This window comes from Ostrinia nubilalis, chromosome 4, assembly GCF_963855985.1.
Source record: "Ostrinia nubilalis chromosome 4, ilOstNubi1.1, whole genome shotgun sequence".
In the NCBI taxonomy this organism is placed as follows: domain Eukaryota; kingdom Metazoa; phylum Arthropoda; class Insecta; order Lepidoptera; family Crambidae; genus Ostrinia; species Ostrinia nubilalis.
In genome coordinates, this window is record NC_087091.1 from 3,659,297 (window position 1) to 3,682,450 (window position 23,154).

The 23,154-nt window shown below is 39.6% G+C and overlaps 1 protein-coding gene across 1 annotated transcript in view; it reads left to right on the forward strand.

Annotated features, from left to right (window-relative positions):
• The first annotated feature begins 249 nt into the window (after positions 1-249).
• LOC135088500 (protein transport protein Sec24A) overlaps positions 250-23,154 on the forward strand; it is a 32,831-nt gene continuing 9,926 nt past the window's right edge. The window contains exons 1-12 of the mRNA XM_063983324.1: positions 250-421; positions 609-2,127; positions 3,105-3,207; positions 4,577-4,703; positions 6,688-6,875; positions 8,445-8,598; positions 11,594-11,751; positions 12,079-12,152; positions 12,256-12,407; positions 12,884-13,037; positions 14,135-14,310; positions 14,714-14,824. Coding sequence (XP_063839394.1) covers positions 620-2,127; positions 3,105-3,207; positions 4,577-4,703; positions 6,688-6,875; positions 8,445-8,598; positions 11,594-11,751; positions 12,079-12,152; positions 12,256-12,407; positions 12,884-13,037; positions 14,135-14,310; positions 14,714-14,824 — 2,905 coding nt within the window. The 5' untranslated portion in view covers positions 250-421; positions 609-619. The remainder of the gene's footprint in view (positions 422-608; positions 2,128-3,104; positions 3,208-4,576; positions 4,704-6,687; positions 6,876-8,444; positions 8,599-11,593; positions 11,752-12,078; positions 12,153-12,255; positions 12,408-12,883; positions 13,038-14,134; positions 14,311-14,713; positions 14,825-23,154) is intronic.

Sequence of the window (23,154 nt, forward strand, 5' to 3'; positions counted from 1 at the left end):
TTTTGAATGCAAGCATTTACGAAAATAGTTACAATAACTATAATGTTATTTAAACTATAAAAAATATATTTCGGTAGAACTTGTTGTATATTATAAGAAATACCAATAATTATATTATTTTTTGAATTAAAATTGCAAAGAAAATTATTTTACTTATTTAACTGTCAGAATAAATGTGTACTTTTTTATTTTAATCTGAAAAATACTTACTTCGTAAATGCTCGTCGTTGACGTGACATGTCAAAAAATCAATCTCCAGAGGGCGCTGCAAATTGCTCAGCCACGTAAGTCAGGGTCGTATTTTTATTCTGTATTAAATAAAATTACTTCAATTTGCCTTATTTCTGAACATGTGAGAATGGTATAACTGAACAAAAGTGCGTGTGCTGTTTCTTAGTGCCTAGAATTAGTTCTGACTACGGTAAGTCGTTTGAGTGCAAGTCGCCCTTCCGTCATTTCATCAGTGAATTAGCATGTTTTAAATAATACCAGGCTATTAACACGGTATTTATCTTAAGACGAATACGTTTCTGCCTTCTGCAATGAACGATTTTGACCGTGAGCACAAAACTATACATGAATCTGAGCCAAGTACGTTTTGTTTCCAGATTGACAAATCATGTCCAACTTACCACCAAATCCGTACAACAATATCCCAGGACCGCCCCAAGCTAACGCGCAAGGTGGGCCGCAAATGTTCACCCAAAATCAACAATTTGGGCAAGTGCCACTGAGCCAGTTGCCACCAGGATATGCAGGACAGAAACAAGATGCCAATTCGAACAGCCCTCTTCATTTACCAGCATCTACGCCTCAGAATAGTGTTCTACACAGTGTAAACAATTACAATCAAAGTGGAAGCAACTCACCAGCCTTCAACCATCCAGGAATGTTGCCACCCCAACCGATTGGCTTCCAGTCATCTCCCAATCGTCCCCCCCTGGGCAAGCCAATTACAGGTGTGCCAAACCCCAATCCTTTGCCTCCTCTCTCCTCAGCTAACCAAAGTTCGGTCTCCAATGCTAATTCTTCTCCTTATCCACCCAACTTTAACCAGATGCAGAGGCAAATTAATGACAATGCATCACCTCTTGTTCCTTCTAGTCAATATAATCAACCTCTCATGAATGGTCCACCTACCGGGCCTCCTAAACCACCTATGCCTCCAACCTCGAGTCCATATCCAGCTACTTCTAATGCTTTTAGTCCACCACCAATGGGGATGAGGCCACCCAGTGGAGGCCCTGGCTATGGACCAGGGGTGGTCAGTCCGCCTATACAGCAAGGGCTGCCTGTTCAGCAAGGTCCACCTGCACCTATTCCTTCAAAACTTCCTGGCCCACAGCCTGGCCTTTTAACCAGTCAACCTAATGTACCATTTTCTGGCCCACCCAGAAATAGCCCTCTCATGACTGCGCCCCTTCCCAGTGGGACAGCCTTCAATGGTCCACCGTTGGCCAATACTGTGGGTGGACCTTATGCTTCACTTCCACCAAGAATAGGTCAGGTCAATGGACCAGGTACAGGTAGTATGAATCCTTCACCCCTACCATCTACTTCTGGACCGAGAGTAAATCCAGTCCTTCCGCCTCCTACTATGGGAGCACCACCAAGGAATGGTCCGGGGCCTGGACAGCCTATGCCTAACCCTGGTCTCATGGGGAACCCTGGCATGTTAAGTGGACCACAAGGTTTGCCTGCTGGCCCACAAACCCTGGCAGCGGGCCCTCAGAGCTTACCACCGCTACCAACTGTCCCAATGGGACAACAAATGGGGCCTCCAATGTCGGTCCCAGCTGGTCCTCCTAGCGGACCGATGAGTGGGCCTCCTAAAAGTAATATGCAGGGTCGCTACCCCCAAATGCCACAGAGTAATTATGCCAATAATCAACCACCTATGCCACCTCAACCGGCGATGGGACAGCAATATCCACAACAGTATGGACCCCAGGCGTTGACCCAGCAGATGGGGCAGCTGAGCGTGACGAAGCAAGGCTTTGACCAACTCTGGGGTCACCAAATGATAGATCTGCTGCAATGTAGGCACATTCTTCCTGATTACCCCGAAGACCCACCAGAAATAAGACTTGGCCACCAATTTGCGGATGCTCCGAATTGCAGTCCTGAGTAAGTTTTTTATAAACACTTATTTTTGCAAAATTTTTATAACAATAACATTCTATCCATCTAAATTATGTCTTACTGTATGCATGTAATTTATTCTCATGCAAAAATGTCTGTTTATCCTAATTGGCAAGAAGTAATTTGTCCTTGAATCTAAATAAAATAAAAAGACTTGAATTCATTTAATCATTTGCATCAGAATGTTTTCAATTTGGTATGATATGATTTCAAAATGATTATTATGGTGAAAATATGTATAATTTTACCTGTAATGAAATGGTTTACACAGTTGTTTTGCATTGAGCAAAATATCATGAAGAATAGACAATGCATTGAAATAATTGTCCTTTGTTTATTATCTTTACTATTGAGACGCGACTGAGACTTGCTAGCCACTTTATCAGTTGCTTAATGATAACCAGTAACAATCAAAAATACACTCTGATACAGAAAGATCTTAAGTTGATTGAGAAATCAGTGGACTACTTTATTCAAGGTTGAAAAGTCACAGTCCAAAGTCTATAGTCCAAGCTTCTAATGAGTCATCTTTATAGTTAAGTTTACTTGTATGGCTTACATCAGTAAGCTCATCAGAGCTGGAAATTTTGTAACATTTCTCCTTACTGTCACTGGTTGCCTTGGTTTACATAGTTCTCTTATCTTATCAGTCTTAAAACACGAATAACTAACTGTTATGTGAGACAAATATAGCATTTCATATGTCTATGCAAAAGGAAATTTAAGAATGAAGGGTCATTCATGTGGACCAGCTTAATATTCTTAAACTTCTTGCAACCAAAGAGTCCCTGCAATCTGCTTCATTTAGCAGTATGTTCAAACCCTATGTTCAAAGTGTTCTAACTAAAATTTGTTAATATGTACTCTCCTCTCAGATACTCTTAACTCTGTTCTGGCTATTGCATTCATACAAGCATGAATAAAATGATTAGATTAGTTAATTTTGTTCATTGTCTTTTCAGTATCTTCAGGTGTACTATAAACCGTATACCGGAGACTAACAGTTTGCTGCAGAAATCGAGACTTCCCCTCGGAATACTCATCCATCCATTCAAGGACTTGAATGTAAGTTTTTTACTCTACTTAAACTGTAAACAATTACCCCCTTACTAATAAAAAGTTACACAGTTGTTGAACACTGTTTTAAAATGACATTTCCATACTAAACGTCACTTTAAAACACTGTTCAACGAGTGTGTAAGTTTTATTAGTGAGGGGGTTAGTAATTAGATGTCATTTAAAATTAGATCTTAATTTTTTTGGATTATGGTAGTTTTGTATCATTATTAACTACTAACGCCCGTATTTAGAAACGATGATTGCTTAAGTGAAGCAGCAAATCGAACGCACAGCGTTGAATATAGCTCGGTGATTGGTTCGTGTGTCACCTTGTGCGTCCCCGCACACTGTGAGACCTCATAGTAATGTTTGTGAATATGGGCGTCAGTAGCATATTTTTGATAAGAGCTAGTTATCAGTATGTAAATATAATTAAAAGAAACATGACATGTAGTTTATTGTTGTCTGTGAATCTCAAACATGTTTCCAACTTTTATGATTAATCTGACCTTGCAGTGCCAAACGTTGGCGTTATTATCAAGGAAGGGCATTTATTGTAATGAATGGCTTATTGATTGCTGTAGCTTATGGCCCTGCCTGGATTTAGGTTTTTAGGTCGTTCAGTTTTTGTGCCTTTTTTAGGAACTTTGTAATGTTGAGGACTAATTTTAAGTACAAATAATGACAGGTTTATTATCTCAATGAACTCTACCTCCTGATGGGATGTTGATTAAACGTGTAACTGGACCACATTGACAGATTATGTTTGGGAATGTTTGTAAATAGAAAGTAGGATATTAATTTTGTACTGTCATCCCTAGATTCAATGTGGTTGTAGCATTTTCGACTTGTTAGTCGTGTGAACCGTTTATTTATGACTCTACGTAATTACAATTAAGTGTTTTCCTTATTATTCAAAGTTATTTTAAGGTAACTAGAGAACAGACATTGAAAGAGGTCACGAGGTTCATTATTATTCAAACCGCAGATTTGTAGTCAGATTTTTTTTTTAAATTCATCCTGTATATTTTGTTGTTCCTTAATTCAATTCTTAAGAGATTCGTGGTTACCCTAATAATAATTGCGACTAGTTTTTCCCGCGCTCGCACCCCTAATCAAAACCTACTAAAATGAAACGCAAACGTACGCAAATTGGTAAACCGTTATTGAAGTACAGTCAACACCACAATCAGGCTACACTTTGTTATTGAAAATTGTGCCTGATTAAAACTAGCATAAGATATGTAGTATTAAATTACCTAAACCTTTTCCAGCACTTTTCAGTGATCCAGTGCATGGCTGCTATATTATTTTTGTTGCAAAATGACACTTATTGAAACCAGCATAAGATGCTAAATTCCCTTCATCTTTCCAGCACCTACCAGTGATCCAGTGCGCGACGATCGTCCGCTGCCGCGCGTGTCGCACATACATCAACCCCTTCGTGTATTTCGTGGATGGGAAGCGGTGGAAGTGCAACCTCTGCTTCAGGGTCAATGACCGTGAGTACTATGTTTATTATGTGTGTGTTTATCGTAGTATTTTCCCCTACTACTAAATATTAGTAATTAAAGTTGGAATTCCTCGTAAACCCAGTATAAGTTCCTCAAATTGTCTTGGTCTGGTCATTTTAGTTATAAATTGTTTCATCTACGAAGACGCGTCCCACCAATTTTTGGTCGAGGGTAGCGCGGGGTGCGGGGAGTTTGATCCGAGCAATCCGAGCGTCATTATTGTAGTGTGCGTGTGCACTCATGTATAATTTAGCGTGTACCGATAACACTCAAACATTGACGCATTGTCGTGATCGTGGATGAAACGATCTATACCACTGCTCTAGTTACAGAAATTTTTATTACATTTTTATCATCTGTCATAGCTTAATGATACTGAAAGAAAGACGGTCCTTAGTTTCGACCTCATATTTTCTTCTGATAAATTTGGGGTAATTGCGGGTCTAATGATAATTTTAACTTACTTATCTTAGCTTACACTGTTTAGTTTGATGTTCGAAATGGTCCTGGCTATAATATGAGTTGCAGTGCTTGGAGCGAGAGAAGGGAATAGTCCCGTACTGTAGAATATGTTCTACTTCTATAATGCACTGGTTAAAACATTTTCTTTGTTATATGTGTGTAAATTAAACATCTTTAATTGGTTCAATGACCGCCTTAGATAATAATGTTCGCTCTATTAAACACCATACATTGTACATCGTTTCGTAGATAATAAATTGCAATTATAGATAGTGCGTTAATATGGATATGATTTATAATACCGACTTAAGTTTGTTGATCTTCGAATGTTTAAATGTCGTTTGATAATGGTTCAATTAGTGATAAAAGGCTAAAGCGCTAATTGTCTTTATCAATTTAAACGTTGATACCTACTATGCTATCCGCTTTGGGAGTTCACTTTCGAATTTTTTACAACTATAAATAGAGACAGTACATTTAAGTATGCAATTGTTATTTGCATGATAACAAGCACTAAACTTGCACTTGAGTTTGAATAAACTTCAAAAAACTAAACCGCAATAGTTCTGTAAATTGATAGTCCAGCTTATAGCGTCATATTGAAATCTCGAATAGATTTCGAGGTCAATCTATAGACAAGCAAAATAAGTTCTGCAAAACTAAAGTATATAAATAACATAAATTAGGAACTCGTAGGTATGCAAGATAAAATATTGTTTTTTAAAAAAGGTTGGTATTATTTCGCCAACGTCCTGTTAAAAGGAAATAAATAAGTATAAGAAGCAAAATGATATTCAAAATCACGTATCACGATATTAAAGTGTGACGCAATTAAAACAATACTAAATAGTTGGCGGCGCGTGTTGTTACAGTACGATACGGTAATTTGAATGAGTGAATAGCCATATTAAACATATTTTATCTTCATAAATCTAGCGTTCCACATGTTTCAAATGAAGAGTCATGCTTCCAAAGAATAATGAGTTTTTGTATCTATTTATTTTATGTTTTAGTGCGACTATGCAATCCAGTTCACAGTTCACTTTAAATAAAAAGCTTTTAACTACAAATTCAACTACAATAACTTATGTTGCAATATTTTGTAGCGATCCAATTACGCCTTATGGGTTCGTCCTTTGCCCTCAAAATTATTTTTGGTCTTCACTGAAAACCATGCTTGGATTCAAGCCCATCATTAGTTAAATTGGACCAATCCATAGGTCTGGATATTTATGATATTAGATTCATATTTGAGTGTTGTTTAGAGACGAGTCTCCGAATGATTGGTCATCAGGGATTACTATGTTACCTTATATAGTGTTTTCTTTACCTCTGTGGATGTTTATTTAAAGAATTAAGAGCAAAATGAATAAACTAACGCCCGTATTCACAAACGATGCTTGCTTAAGTGAAGCAGCAAATCAAACGCACAGCGTTGAATAGAGCTCTGTGATTAATTCATCATCCTATTTCAAGATTATACTTATTAGTGTTGACCATTATGTTACAGTGCCAGAAGAGTTTCAATACGACCCGGTGAGCAAGTCGTACGGCGACCCGACCCGGCGGCCCGAAATCAAGTCGGCCACGATAGAGTTCATCGCGCCTGGCGAATACATGCTGCGGCCTCCGCAGCCGGCCGTCTATCTGTTTCTGATGGACGTGTCGCAGATAGCGCGGGACTCTGGATACTTGCAGGTGAGACGCCACAGTCCACGATAGAGTTCATTGCGCCCGCGGAATATATTATTATGTTGCGGCCTCCGCAACCGGCCGTCTCTCTTTCTGTTGGACGTGTCGCAGATAGCACGGGATTCTAGATACTTGCAGGTGAGACGCCACAGTCCAGTATAGAGTTCATCGCGCCCGGGGAATATATTATTATGTTGCGGCCTCCGCAGCCGGCCGTCTATCTCTTTCTGTTGGACGTGTCGCAGATAGCGCGGGACTCTCGATACTTGCAGATGAGACGCCACAGTCTACGATAGAGTTCATTGCGCCCGCGGAATATATTATAATGCTGCGGCCTCCGCAGCCGGCCGTCTATCTGTTTCTGATGGACGTGTCGCAGATAGCGCGGGACTCTGGATACTTGCAGGTGAGACGCCACAGTCCACGATAGAGTTCATCGCGCCAGGCGAATACATGCTGCGGCCTCCGCAGCCGGCCGTCTATCTGTTTCTGTTGGACGTGTCGCAGATAGCGCGGGACTCTGGATACTTGCAGGTGAGACGCCACAGTCCACGATAAAGTTCATCGCGCCCGCGGAATATATTATTATGCTGCGGCCTCCGCAGCCGGCCGTCTATCTCTTTCTGATGGACGTGTCGCAGATAGCGCGGGACTCTGGATACTTGCAGGTAGGACGCTTGTACTGACACACTGTAACTTGTATTGGCGCCATTAAGGTTGTCGTCAGATTCATATGGATGTATTGATTATTGAAGCGCCATTTGAAAAGGTGCAATATTGACTGGGGTGAGTGATGAGATGATACTTCAGAACTGGATACTTGCAGGTAGATCCATAAAGTGTGCTCTACTGCAGCTAACCTTTAGTCAGGTAAGGACAAAGTAGGGGATAAGCCCCGCCCATTTGGCGGGAACAGTTGCACATAAAGTTGTTGTTCTACGGCCAGGAATATGCGTTAATCATTTCCACAACGTAAAGGTTTATAGTGAAGTGACTTAAAGACTGGCCGGATTTGATTATAATAGCGCAGCGTACTCGTAAAATGTCTACGGTCATTATTTCTTTTAATCTGTGTTAAAACTTTCTTTAAGTCTGTAAAATTGCACGTGAAAGTTAAGTGGGATATTAAACACACTATTGAATCGGGGTAACTGATTTTGCAAATAAATCAATTATACAGCCGGCTGTATGCAGCCCCCCCAGAACGGTCTGGTGCCTTCTCCAGGATAATGGGCTACCGATTTGAAGATGATAGTTGATATAGTCTGATCTGCGAGCACGTAGAATTTTGTCCAATGACCCCAAGCTACCCATCCTTATCGCTCGCGCGTAATTATGTTGCTGTCGCGCTCGCACACTCACTGCGGGCGCCCGTCGCACAGTCGCGATAGCAAAATAATTACGCGCGAGCGATAAGGATGGGTAGCTTGGGGTCAATGGACAAAATTCTACGTGCTCACAGACCTGGCTTTAGTATTAACTCATGAGCTATGAAATTAATGGCATGTCAGCACCTAGGCCCCTTCAAAAGAACCCTAGATACACCAATGAAATCAATGTATGTTTGTTCCGCAGGTGGTATGCGACACACTAAAGGCGCAGCTAGAGAACCTCCCAGGGGACGCGCGCACACAGATCGGCTTCGTGTGCTTCGACGCGCACGTGCACTACTACCTCATGAGCGACGGCCTCACGCGCCCCAAGGAGATGACCGTGCTCGACATCGACGGTACGTAGGCAGACACTACCGCAGGTGCTATGCGACACTCTGAAGGCAGACCGGCTTCTGTGTTCGACGCGCACGTGCACTACTACCTCATGAGCGACGGCCTCACGCGCCCCAAGGAGATGACCGTGCTCGACATCGACGGTACGTAGGCAGACACTACCGCAGGTGCTATGCGACACTCTGAAGGCAGACCGGCTTCTGTGTTCGACGCGCACGTGCACTACTACCTCATGAGCGACGGCCTCACGCGCCCCAAGGAGATGACCGTGCTCGACATCGACGGTACGTAGGCAGACACTACCGCAGGTGCTATGCGACACTCTGAAGGCAGACCGGCTTCTGTGTTCGACGCGCACGTGCACTACTACCTCATGAGCGACGGCCTCACGCGCCCCAAGGAGATGACCGTGCTCGACATCGACGGTACGTAGGCAGACACTACCGCAGGTGCTATGCGACACTCTGAAGGCAGACCGGCTTCTGTGTTCGACGCGCACGTGCACTACTACCTCATGAGCGACGGCCTCACGCGCCCCAAGGAGATGACCGTGCTCGACATCGACGGTACGTAGGCAGACACTACCGCAGGTGCTATGCGACACTCTGAAGGCAGACCGGCTTCTGTGTTCGACGCGCACGTGCACTACTACCTCATGAGCGACGGCCTCACGCGCCCCAAGGAGATGACCGTGCTCGACATCGACGGTACGTAGGCAGACACTACCGCAGGTGCTATGCGACACTCTGAAGGCAGACCGGCTTCTGTGTTCGACGCGCACGTGCACTACTACCTCATGAGCGACGGCCTCACGCGCCCCAAGGAGATGACCGTGCTCGACATCGACGGTACGTAGGCAGACACTACCGCAGGTGCTATGCGACACTCTGAAGGCAGACCGGCTTCTGTGTTCGACGCGCACGTGCACTACTACCTCATGAGCGACGGCCTCACGCGCCCCAAGGAGATGACCGTGCTCGACATCGACGGTACGTAGGCAGACACTACCGCAGGTGCTATGCGACACTCTGAAGGCAGACCGGCTTCTGTGTTCGACGCGCACGTGCACTACTACCTCATGAGCGACGGCCTCACGCGCCCCAAGGAGATGACCGTGCTCGACATCGACGGTACGTAGGCAGACACTACCGCAGGTGCTATGCGACACTCTGAAGGCAGACCGGCTTCTGTGTTCGACGCGCACGTGCACTACTACCTCATGAGCGACGGCCTCACGCGCCCCAAGGAGATGACCGTGCTCGACATCGACGGTACGTAGGCAGACACTACCGCAGGTGCTATGCGACACTCTGAAGGCAGACTGAAGGCACTCTGTATGTAGATTGATAAACGCTTGATTGTATACCACACGAAACAAGGAAGAAATAAAAAAAAAGACTGCACTTAACTAAAGTTCGGTCGCCGTGTAGATAGAATTTCGTCCAATGACCCCAAGCTCGTGCGTAATTATATTGCTGTCGCGACTGTGCGACGGGCGGCCGCAGTGAGTGTACGAGCGTGACCGGACTTTATCTTGCAAAATGCTTTTTGGCGTTCTATATCTAAAGAGTGCCGACTGTCTGTATGTTAGCGAACTGTCATATAAGCTCACTTCATAGAATTATTATTATTATTATTGGTTTTGGGCCTTCATTTGCGCCAGCTCGACCAGGTTTGATCTATTGTGGCAGCCCTTGTGTTTAGAGTTCACTGCTTAGTCCCGTTGAGTCTATAAATTTCCAGATTCTTTGGAGCGTGATATCTGCTATCTCATCCGGGTGCATGATGTGTCGCCCGAGATGGATACTTCTTTTGCTCATAAGCGGGCCGCATGAGCAAAGAACATGCATGGCCGTTTCTTCTTCTGTATGGCAGAATCTGCACAGAGTTTCCTAGGTCATGTTCATGTTTGATTTGTGTTTGTTTAGTTTGCAGTGGCCGGTTAGTATTCTAGTCACTGCACAGGCTTTGTATCTTTTGAACTTTAGCAGTTCCTTAGTTACTTTGTTGCTATATCCCTGAATGAGTGCTTTTGAGTGTTTTTGTCCCGATGTAGACTTCCACCACTCAATAGCCTCTTGTTTGCAGAGGGCGGTTAGTAGCGTGGTGGCTCGTTGTTTGGTGATGCCACAGAACGGTTCTACGCCGATTTGAGGGTTATCGGCTCCATCTCTGGCGAGTTCATCTGCTACTTCGTTTCCTTCTATATTCGAATGTCCTGGTACCCATGTAAGCGTTACTTTGTTGGTATTTCCCAGTGCATTCAGTGTCTCGGTGCATGTTTGCACCAATTTTGACGTGTATTCGAAGGATTTTAAGGCCAGCAGTGCTGCTTGGCTGTCTGAGTTGATGTAGATGTGTTGATCCCGGAACCTCCTTTCCAAGTTTATCTCTGCACATTTGTTTATGGCAAAGACTTCGGCTTGGAAGATTGAGGCTTCAGTCCCCATGTTTAGGCTAACTTTGAGCTTAGGCCTCTCTCCGTAGATCCCGCAACCTACATCATTTTCCTTTTTAGATCCGTCCGTGTACCAGACGTGACTACCTTCCTTAAATGACATTTGGCCTTCTAGCCATTTGTCTCTAGGAGGCGAGGCATACGAACTAAAATACGGTGGGGTTCCGTCAGTCGCCTTAAATGGGAGGAACTATAGGAATTCGATTCAAACCTTCAGCTATCATAGTATTTCTCGGCGGGCCTTAAAGGCTGCCACCGAGGAAAGGAGACAGAAAACGATTATACAAATAGTTCAATAAAGTCCATTCTATTATATTGTCGCCTCCTCTGACCCGTCCGTCGTCGTCGATTTGAGGGAGCGCGAGCATTTGGATCTTCCTCGCGCTTTCGCTCCGTGACCTTCTTTTGCGACGTGACGTCTTAGCAAAAAGAGGTCATGGCCGCTCACGCCTCAAACCTGCTTATTAAACTTCGAATTGATTTAGAGACTTGTAATTTACCTAAAAATAGTTTTCAAGTATGTTTATAATCTGTTTCAGACGTATTCCTGCCATCCCCGGAATCTCTGCTAGTAAACTTGGGCGAGCGGCGTGAGATGATCAAGGAGTTGTTGACCGTTCTACCGCAGCGATACTCAGCGCCTGGCGTCCCTGCTTCGGCTCTTGGGGCGGCGCTGCAAGCCGCTTACAAGCTCATGGTAAATACATACGTTACGTTACGATTTGTTTTAGACATATGAACATCCACTGCTAGACAAAAACCTCCCACAAGGATTTCCACAATGTTTTCTCTTGCGCTTTCCGGATCCAGGTGCTTCTAGCGACCTTTATCAGAGCGTAAAGGTAATATTCATCACGAAGTCATAAAAAGGAAATTAATTACGCCATAGGAGTTAACTACGAAATATTATTTTTAACTTATTATTTTTTTAAACAGAATGTATACCGTAAGTAACGTAAATTACTCAATCGACTATGCATATTATGTGTGTTTGTAATATGTAAAACTTTTTTCGATTTTATAGGCTCCCACTGGAGGACGGATAACGGTATTCCAAACGTGTTTACCAAACGTTGGTCCCGGCTCGTTACAACCAAGGTAATTTGAACTTAAATCTATTATGTATTTTGCTACTGAAATATTTAAAAGTCTTAAACGAAACCTTATTGCTACATAGTTAAAGTTCAAATTGTGGTTTTAGAGAGGACCCGAACGCGCGGTCTTCCAAAGATGTCGCGCATCTAAACCCAGCAACGGACTTCTACAAACGACTAGCATTGGACTGCAGCGGCGCGCAAGTGGCTGTGGACCTATTTCTACTAAACTCGCAGTACTCGGACCTTGCTACGCTTAGTAAGTACCCTATATTTTAGTTGGAGGATTGCTGATTAGAAAAACTATTTTGTCATATTGACTTTGGATTGATGGAAGATGGCCGTAGCGCCGTAGGCTACATAGCAAATATAACGTGTACCTTTCCAATATTTATAACATATTGTTATTTCACAGTTTCAATCCCAAATGTCGTATAAATTCGTACCATTTTCCATACTAATATGAACATGAAAATGTTCTTGATAATTCCAATATAAAACATGTTTTATAGAACAATGCATACCTGTATCTCTATAGTAAAATTATTATAAATTGTTATGTGACGGTGATGACGTGCAATAAACAGTTTGAATTTGAATTTGAACAATATGTCTCAACATGGAAGACAACTCATTAAACCATACATTTCTGTCGCAAAATAACCCCTATTACAACTACACAAGGTCCCAAATTATAACTGAACCTGTTCTCTATACATTATTCTTCAAATCCAGGCGGTATGAGCAAGTTCAGTGCGGGCACGGTGTACCATATCCCACTATTCCGCGCCAGCCGCACGTGGCAGGCGGATCAACTCACGCGCATGTTCGCGCGATACTTGACCAGGAAGATTGGATTCGAGGCCGTCATGAGGGTTCGGTGCACGAGGTCAGTGTATCAGTAACACATACTTTAACGATTTAGTATAACTTGTATAAAAATTACTAGTAACAAAAAAAAGGTATATTTAATACCGCATTATATCATCACAAACATCAACCTATAGTGATCCACAGCTGGACATTGGTATCCCATGATAAGTGCCATTTTACCGTGTCTTTGGTTTGTTAAATTCAACCATTCGCAAGTGGTCACTCCATCTAGCTGGCGAGCGATCATACCTTTATTCTTTAGAATCCAGCAGAAACGTAAACAAACACTTTCATACACAATTACACTACATAATCACTTACGTGTTCATAATATCATACACATTATTTCACAAGCCCATGAAACCAACTTTATTCTCACGATTAAAGAAGTTTGAAATCAATCTTTGAAACAAATTATTTTAGCAAAATACGTGGACGATGAAAATTTGTGAGATTTGTCAAATTGATTAATTTGACGTTTAAAATTATGTGTTATCTCTGACAAATCAGTGTTGTAACCTGTAAAGTCATAGACAATAATCGGTAAATTTAATCGATTTTATTTCAATTATTCAATCATTTTTATTACTGATTACATTTAAATAATATTAAAGGGATATAAATATTAACAATGTATTTTTTCTTCATGGAATGTACTACTAATTATTTAATGCACTGCTTTTTAAGGCAGTAAAATTTATTTCTATAGGTACGTAAATACTACAATAATTTCAATTCGCGATTAACGAGAGATTTTGTCACCTCACTGTCTAGTGCACAGATTAAAAATGTTTTAATGTCAGTTGGCCATATTTGTTTACTTTTCTGCTGAATTCTAAAGAATTCGACTGTACCTTCACTACTCTTCTTGAGTAAGGGACTACCCACACTAGCGTCGAAAGACACGCTCGAAAGAGCGCCGTGGACTTGTGAGCGCCTTCTTGATCGCGGAGCGACTCCCTCACCTCACTATCGCGTTACTTGTTACGACAAAAGTTGCGTCGCGGCGGGCGCTGGCAAGACGACGACTTTCGTTCTACTAATATTACCGTGTTGACATGATAAGATAAACATGAAAATAAAGTTCCATAAATGTTAACGTTCACATTCCAGAGGCATATCGATCCACACGTTCCACGGCAACTTCTTCGTGCGGTCCACGGACCTGCTATCGCTTCCCAACGTGTCGCCGGACGCGGGCTTCGGCATGCAGCTGGCCGTGGACGAGTCGCTGGCCGACCTGCAGCAGGTCTGCTTCCAGGCGGCGCTGCTCTACACCAGCAGCAAAGGTAACACTGACACTTTACTCCATCCCTACTGTCACCTGTCAAATTTAACATGTAAAGGAAATACATTATAATGCGCTTCTTTAATTGATTTTAGATTGTGGTTTGAGTTTGATTTTATGCCTATGCCATTTTGATCTCTATGAATGTCGTGGTGAGAAAGCTGAGTTTTATGAACAAGTTGTATTCAAGACAACAACATAAAAGCGTCTTCCAATAAGTGTCGCGCGGGTACATCAATAAAAACACGTGACTGCAGCGCTTCACCTGCGGTTAATCAGCGTTACACACTGCACTCGTATTTTTGTCGCAAAGTAGGTCATATTATAAGGACCAAATGCCACGTGAAATAACATTCCATCATTCCAATTTGCGCTTTATCTCTAAATAAGTGTTACATTTGCAGGCGAAAGGCGGATACGAGTGCACACGATGGCGCTGCCGATCGCGAGTACGCTGCCCGATGTTTTACACGCTGCCGATCAGCAGTGCATCATAGGATTATTGGCTAAAATGGGTGAGTTCGACTTTATAAGTCTTTTTAATTGATTTTGCACTTTACGCTTAAGATGCAAAGTTTAAAATTCAATGGTATATTTTACCTTTTATATTTAGCAGTCATAAGTTTCCATTTCGTTTCTCTAGCGGTAGACAGATGCGTGTCGACGTCTACGCCGGTGGTCGAATGCTCTGTAAAGGTTCGCCCAAACCAACGCGTGCGATGGCGATCAGATGTGTATGAATTTGTGGCGATGAGTTCACATCAACGTTCACATTTGTCTCGGCGATATAAGCACGCGCACTGATCGCCATTGTCGACACGAGCTGCACGTGTTAGAATTTTGGGCATTAATCATTTGTAAATTAGTAAATATTAATGTATTAAAGCAGTTTCTTTAATTAATAAAGTTACCACAAAAAGAAGAATAATAATAAGCAAAATCTAGCATAAAATACTTTACGTTATATTCCTATCATAATCGTATTATACCGTGGAAATACATAGAACTATAATACTGTAGTTTAATAAATAAGCAAGTTCCAAATTAAAAATCCAATTATAAATTCAAATGATTTATTCAGTATAAAGCCCTTTTCCAGGGCACTTATACACGTCCCAAATATAGCTTGCCCTACCACCACTTCGGGACAATATGGGCTGGTGCTGAGAAGAAGTGGCGAAAGAAACTCAGTCACCTTTGTCAGCCTCTTTTTCAACCAGTTACAACAATTTATAACTTATATAAAAATGAGTAATCTAGCAGTAATTACGTCTTATTTATTATTAACATTTTGACGGTATTTTGTATAACCAGTATTTATAATCAAACACACAGAACACAAGTTCTATTTAAGATCCAAATGTACCAACATGATGCAATAAACATATATGACTATGACTATGACTAGGTTAGGTTACGTTAAGACTTAGGTTTAGGTTAGGTTAAGAATTAGGTTTAGGTTAGGTTACGACTTAGGTTTTGTACCATAACATAACCGGCAACTATAAGCATTGTCCTTCTTTATACTGGTCATCAAACTACCGACCCGACCCCGTGGCATGTCACCATCAATTGGCCAGGTGTCAATATAATAGGCCTGGCGCAGCCACATAGCCAGGTGTTATAATACAATATCACAATAATACAATACAATTACACAACAAGCATAATAATAGTACCAAATAACAATGTATACTTAACTTTGGTCAGCAATCAGCATCACCTCAAAGATCCGTTCAGACTGCCTCTCAATGAGAAATTCCATCTATTTATACCCACATTCTCCCTCTTTTTACTCAACTCCGATTGGTCGGCTTAAAACGACCAATCAGAACAGTCGACCAATCAGAGCACAGGATTTTATAACTATTTTTATTCGGAAGCGGAAGTTAGAGTTTCTCATTTTACAATATATCATAAACAGGATTTTAATACTTATCATATTTAGAATCCGAGATCTAAATTAAATTCTGAATTATTAAGAAACCAGAAACCTTACAATAAATTCTAATTTACGAATTATATGAATCTAAATTTTAATGTCACTTAATATGGCGGCTGTGCAATGTTTTGTGTGTGTAGTGTTTAACAAGTTAAAAAGTGTACCAATTATACATATTTACCATGGAATATTAATATAAATCAGGTATGTAGATATATATATTCTAACACGGCCATACTGACATGTACTTCGTTCTCGAAGTACTTTTCGATTTTATTAAAACAATACAGTGTTTACATTATAATTATTCAAATGTGAATTAGCCTGATGTATAACTACAGGAATAGCCACAGGCATAGCCACAGGCATTAAGCCATAAATATTTAGTCATAGTTACTTAGCCACAGGCACAAGTATTTAGCCACAGGCACAGCCACAGGCACAAGTATTTAGCCACAGGCACGGCCACAGGCACAAGTATTTAGCCACAGGCACAGCCACAGGCACAGCCACGGGCACAGCCACGGGCACAGCCACAGGCACAGCCACAGTTTCTTATTGAACATTATATTTGCGTTTGGCACATACATAATAATTACCAATTATAAAATACCACAATCGCTCTGTCAGCCCTGACATCTATCAATCATTTCCTTGGGCCAATACCGCTAATTTTCTTATGAAACTATAATTAACACTAATTTTCATTCCTCTCAGAGCAAAACAATTAGGTATATTATAAATATTGACTCTATGCAATATTATTACTTGAATTTAAAAATAAAATAAGGTCCTTTGAATTTTAAGATACCTAAAACTTCTTTCACCAATGGTTTTGGGACACGTAAGTATACCAAATCACCTACTTGTAATATTAATATTGTCTCGAAAAGCCTTGTAAAGGAAACTGAAACCATTTCATACAAAATTGGACCCCTATCTAAGGAGACAAAAATTATATCATCTTAAAATTACCAGACCCTTACTAAAAATTGTGCCGAATTTAGCAATAATAATATGTATGCAGAGTTATTTAAAAGTTTTGAAAAAGGGAGGTCAAGTAATAGATAAACAATCTATACTTAACTAGTAGCCTGATCATAATGTGAAAAAATGTTTCCTGTTTAATAATAATATCATGTTTTTTTTTTTCATTTCTATTCTAGCTACTAACAAGAAAGAGATTGTCCAAGAACAATACGAAATGCAATAACATCAGCTATCATCGACAGCTATCAGAGCACTGACAAAAAGAGATATTTTTTTTTACACGATTGTTTTGTGTTTAGTCATTAATTGTCATTTAAGTAGCTTACATTTAAAATGGTTTGAATATAATTACATTTTGTTTTAATCGATTGTACTTGTCCATCAAAAATATTCTTATTTCTCCTTTCCCAGAAAGAAAGTTGAACTGTTTTATTTTGGTTATTTATTTAAGATGATTAAAAAAAGATGCGAGATGGTATATTTGTTGACAATAAATAAAGAAAATTGTACTAGTGACAAATCCTCACGAGGTTAAATGAAGTGAAATTGTACCAGTGACAAATCCTCTCATGAATTAAATTATAGTATCAACACAAGTACCGATAAAACCGCCGAGGTAATTCAACTAGATACTAATAATAAACACATTTCCTTCATTATTAAACCAATGCCTTAAAAGGTACAACTACACCGACTCCAGGGTATAATTTTTTTTTTTTCAAAATGAGCGTTATAATCTCATCAAAATAATGAAAATTGAAACGCCTTTCTTTATGTTGTATATTCAATAACAAGTACTACAGATGGTGAAAAAAAATTAATGGCCTTATTTATAATATTATCATTAGGGCCGTTTAAATAAGTGAATCGACAGATTGTCTACGACTTGCATTTTGGCAGTATAACAACTAGCATGATTTTCATTATTCAAAATATTTATCTAAGGTAGGTTGTTTTCAAAGATATATTACATATTGGTGTTAATGTGGGAACAAAGTTGTGGAATATACAAATATTAAGAGAACATAAATGATTATGGTATAATCGTGTATAGTAGTGTTTGTTTATATTGCTATTCGTTTCTAATGCATCAATGTATAATAATTATCGAATAGGTCCATCATTAAACGGTTATTGTGTATAATGGTATATTTGTCTCAATGCTGCAATTTAGCAAACAAGGTTGTAAAAAACCTATAGACTTTGAAATAGTATTGTTATTTTATTGTTAAATTTTTCATAATACGTTCGGCCAATCTGACATTTAATTACAATTATTGTGTTGGATATGTGTCAGAGACAGTACAAATAATACGCTCCACTTGATGGATGTACCGGTAGTAATCATGTAATGAACCAAGTGTTTTTAATAGTAGAAGTAAACTAAATTTAGGAAAACCATTAACCAAAATTAGGATTATGTCTACAACCTTCCGTGGATTTTATGAGTCGGAACGGCATGAAAAGTTAACACAGCAGACTACAGTAGAATACAACAAAAAGGAAAAACTAATAAAAAAGAATACCTAGGGGCGGTGAGATTTTCTTACGGAAAAAAAAAGAAGAAAAAAAAAATAGCGTAGTGGACCATGCTAATATTTTTGTCGAGTTGAATTTGAAATTTAACTTTACTAGCCTATTTCATCAGATATAATATATTTTTTTCAAATGTATTGTAATATTGCAATAGAATTAGAATTTAAATTGTATTTATTTAGTATGTAACTATGTGAAAAATTTATATGAAAACTATTTTTTATGCTTTCTTACACAATGTATTTTGATTATTGGAATAAATGTCTTATGCATTGTCTTTTCAATCCGACGAAATAGCCCTCCCATTTAGGACCATGGTGACCTTCCATGCAAGTTAAACAACACTGTCATACTCTACACTGCTAACTAGACTTCTATTAAAAAGATTTACTACTAGTATAATTTTGCTCTGAGAGACGTATCTTAGGTTTGATATAATTCGCTGTGAACTACAATGATATCAATTCAGATAGGTGTTACAGGTTCTCGACTTAATATACATAATATACTAAAGAAAAGCCCTAAAGGGCCTTACCGGCCTTCGCGATGGTCGCCAAGCTGCTTCATCCAAACTCCGTCGATCGTTCTTCGATGTTCATCACCTTCCTGCACCGTTGTCGCTGGTTGTTGACTCGATGACTTGCAGCGCCGCGTTTTCATCAGGTCTTCGATTCGGAAAACAGCATCTTATTCGGTTTTGAGGTCTATCCGGAGAGCAGGTGCCATTCTGAAACTTAGACAAGGAAGTATTAGCAAAAACGCTCTAATCCCACTTCTGATGTTAGAATTATGGGCATTAATCATTTGTAAATTAGTAAATATTAATGTATTAAAGCAGTTTCTTTAATTAATAAAGTTACCACAAAAAGAAGAATAATAATAAGCAAAATCTAGCATAAAATACTTTACGTTATATTCCTATCATAATCGTATTATACCGTGGAAATACATAGAACTATAATACTGTAGTTTAATAAATAAGCAAGTTCCAAATTAAAAATCCAATTATAAATTCAAATGATTTATTCAGTATAAAGCCCTTTTCCAGGGCACTTATACACGTCCCAAATATAGCTTGCCCTACCACCACTTCGGGACAATATGGGCTGGTGCTGAGAAGAAGTGGCGAAAGAAACTCAGTCACCTTTGTCAGCCTCTTTTTCAACCAGTTACAACAATTTATAACTTATATAAAAATGAGTAATCTAGCAGTAATTACGTCTTATTTATTATTAACATTTTGACGGTATTTTGTATAACCAGTATTTATAATCAAACACACAGAACACAAGTTCTAGGTTAGGTTACGTTAAGACTTAGGTTTAGGTTAGGTTAAGAATTAGGTTTAGGTTAGGTTACGACTTAGGTTTTGTACCATAACATAACCGGCAACTATAAGCATTGTCCTTCTTTATACTGGTCATCAAACTACCGACCCGACCCCGTGGCATGTCACCATCAATTGGCCAGGTGTCAATATAATAGGCCTGGCGCAGCCACATAGCCAGGTGTTATAATACAATATCACAATAATACAATACAATTACACAACAAGCATAATAATAGTACCAAATAACAATGTATACTTAACTTTGGTCAGCAATCAGCATCACCTCAAAGATCCGTTCAGACTGCCTCTCAATGAGAAATTCCATCTATTTATACCCACATTCTCCCTCTTTTTACTCAACTCCGATTGGTCGGCTTAAAACGACCAATCAGAACAGTCGACCAATCAGAGCACAGGATTTTATAACTATTTTTATTCGGAAGCGGAAGTTAGAGTTTCTCATTTTACAATATATCATAAACAGGATTTTAATACTTATCATATTTAGAATCCGAGATCTAAATTAAATTCTGAATTATTAAGAAACCAGAAACCTTACAATAAATTCTAATTTACGAATTATATGAATCTAAATTTTAATGTCACTTAATATGGCGGCTGTGCAATGTTTTGTGTGTGTAGTGTTTAACAAGTTAAAAAGTGTACCAATTATACATATTTACCATGGAATATTAATATAAATCAGGTATGTAGATACAGTGTGAGTCACGTTAAAGTGTACATATGAAAATAGATGAAACTAGACCTGTTTTTATCGACAAAAAAGAGGTCAAAAATTTTTTGAGATTTTTTTTAAATTTTTTATAGAATTTTTTTTCTTCCAATTACTTGTTGTAAAGAAAACGTAATAACTTTTAAACTAAGCGGTATATCTTGATAAAATAAAAACAGTAATAATGCAAAATAACAAGCGATACTAAAATAATACATAAAATACACAAAATATGCCAACAAATAATAAAAAATTATACTTTTTGAAAAAAATCTGCTTAAAAATTCGTGTTTTTTTGGTTATTTGATAAATTTCTCCAAAAAATGCCCCTATAACCGGTGGTTTTTATTACTTTCTATTATTCTCTATCGTATTATCTTTGTAAAACCAAAAATCGCATGTCTCTATTCCTATCACAACATTTGCTATGATCGTTTGAACAAAGGCCTGCCACAACATTATTTTCCGCAACAGGTAGAGACAATTTTAATTTTAACTAAATTGCTTATTTTACTTCGAAATCTTTTGTTTTTATTTGAAATCTAACTTGTCTTTATCAAAATTACAAATCTAGAGCCATTTTCAGTTTTGTTGTTAACGAAGCGTTGAATGGCGCGCCCGGAGAGGCTTAGTTCAAACGATCATTGCAAACGTTGTGATAGGGATAGAGACATGCGATTTTTGGTTTTACGAGGGTAATACGATAGAGAATAATAAAAAGTAATAAAAACTACCGATTATAGGGGCATTTTTTGGAGAAATTTATCAAATAACCAAAAAAAACACGAATTTTTAAGCAGATTTTTTTCAAAAAGTATAATTTTTTATTATTTGTTGGCCTTTTTTGTGTATTTTATGTACTTTTTTAGTATCGCCTGTTATTTAGCATTATTACTGTTTTTATTTTATCAAGATATACCACTTAGTTTAAAAGTTATTACGTTTTCTTTACAATAAGTAATTGGAAGAAAAAAAATTCTATAAAAAATTAAAAAAAAATCTCAAAAATTTTTTGACCTCTTTTTTGTCGATAAAAATAGGTCTAGTTTCCTTTATTTTCATATGTACACTTTAACGTGACTCACACTGTATATATATTCTAACACACGCATTGGTTTGGCCGAAGTTTAACCCCTCATGCCTAATGTCGATCTGCATGCGTTGGTGTGGTTGAAGCCTCAGAAGTATATCTAAAGCCCGGTCCGTGAGCACGTAGAATTTTGTCCAATGACCCCTAGCTACCCATCCTTATCGCTCGCGCGTAATTATATTGCTGTCGCGACTGTGCGACTGGCACCCGCAGTGAGTGTGCGAGCGCGATAGCAACATAATGAGGATCATTTCGATTTTTAGCTGTGAATGCAGATTTATAGGTCTAAGAAATCCTTAATATACAGTTCAAAAATTTTTGTTCTACGACAAAAATTGACGAAGTTATGGCCAAATTACTAAAAAAGTTCACTGACCGCCCGGCGCGGGGACGATGACGTCACTATATCCGATCCGAACGCTGCCGGCGTACTGCGTGGATAGAAAATATTTTTTCTAGCCAAACTATCAGTTTTAGAGAAAAACTTGTAATGACATTTATTCATCAGAATAAAGTAAGCTATCGATAGGTAATTTTAAAAAATAGAAATTGTGAAAAATATCGCAAAAAATCCATACGCTCATACGATTCAACGGAACGCGGAGACGCGATTGGGGTCTCCGCGGTGGTATATTTGGCGATTTATTCAAATAAAGTGTTCATAAGTGTTGTTAGTCATATATTTTTCCAAGTACAATATAAAAATGTATAAGTATTAATTTATTTACTTCTAACAATAAGGTATAGCTGAGGCAGATACACTGCCTAGGCTACAAGCAAGACATTGCTATGAAGATCATTTCTATGTACACGCAATACCTACCTGTTATTTAGTTTTTCTGAGTTTAACCTACGTACCTACCTATCTATGACTCCCCCGCCCCCCTCCTCTCCCCAGGTCATAAACTGGGCATGACTTCCCCCTCGGCCAGGAGTTGGGTATGATTTACCCCCCCCTCCCAGGCCAGAAACTGGGTATGACTTGACCCCCCCCCCCCCCAAGCCAGAAGCTGGGTAAGGCTAGCCCCTCCCCCCAGCCCATAAGCATAAGCTGGGTATGACTTACCCCCCTCCCCCCCCAGGAAGCTGGGTATGACTTAACCCCCCCCTCCCCCCCAGGCCAGAAACTGGGTATGACTTGCCTCTCCCCCCTCCCACCAAGGCCAGAAGCTGGGTAAGGCTTGCCCCTCCCCCAGGCTAAAAGCTGGGTATTCTAGTTATTTC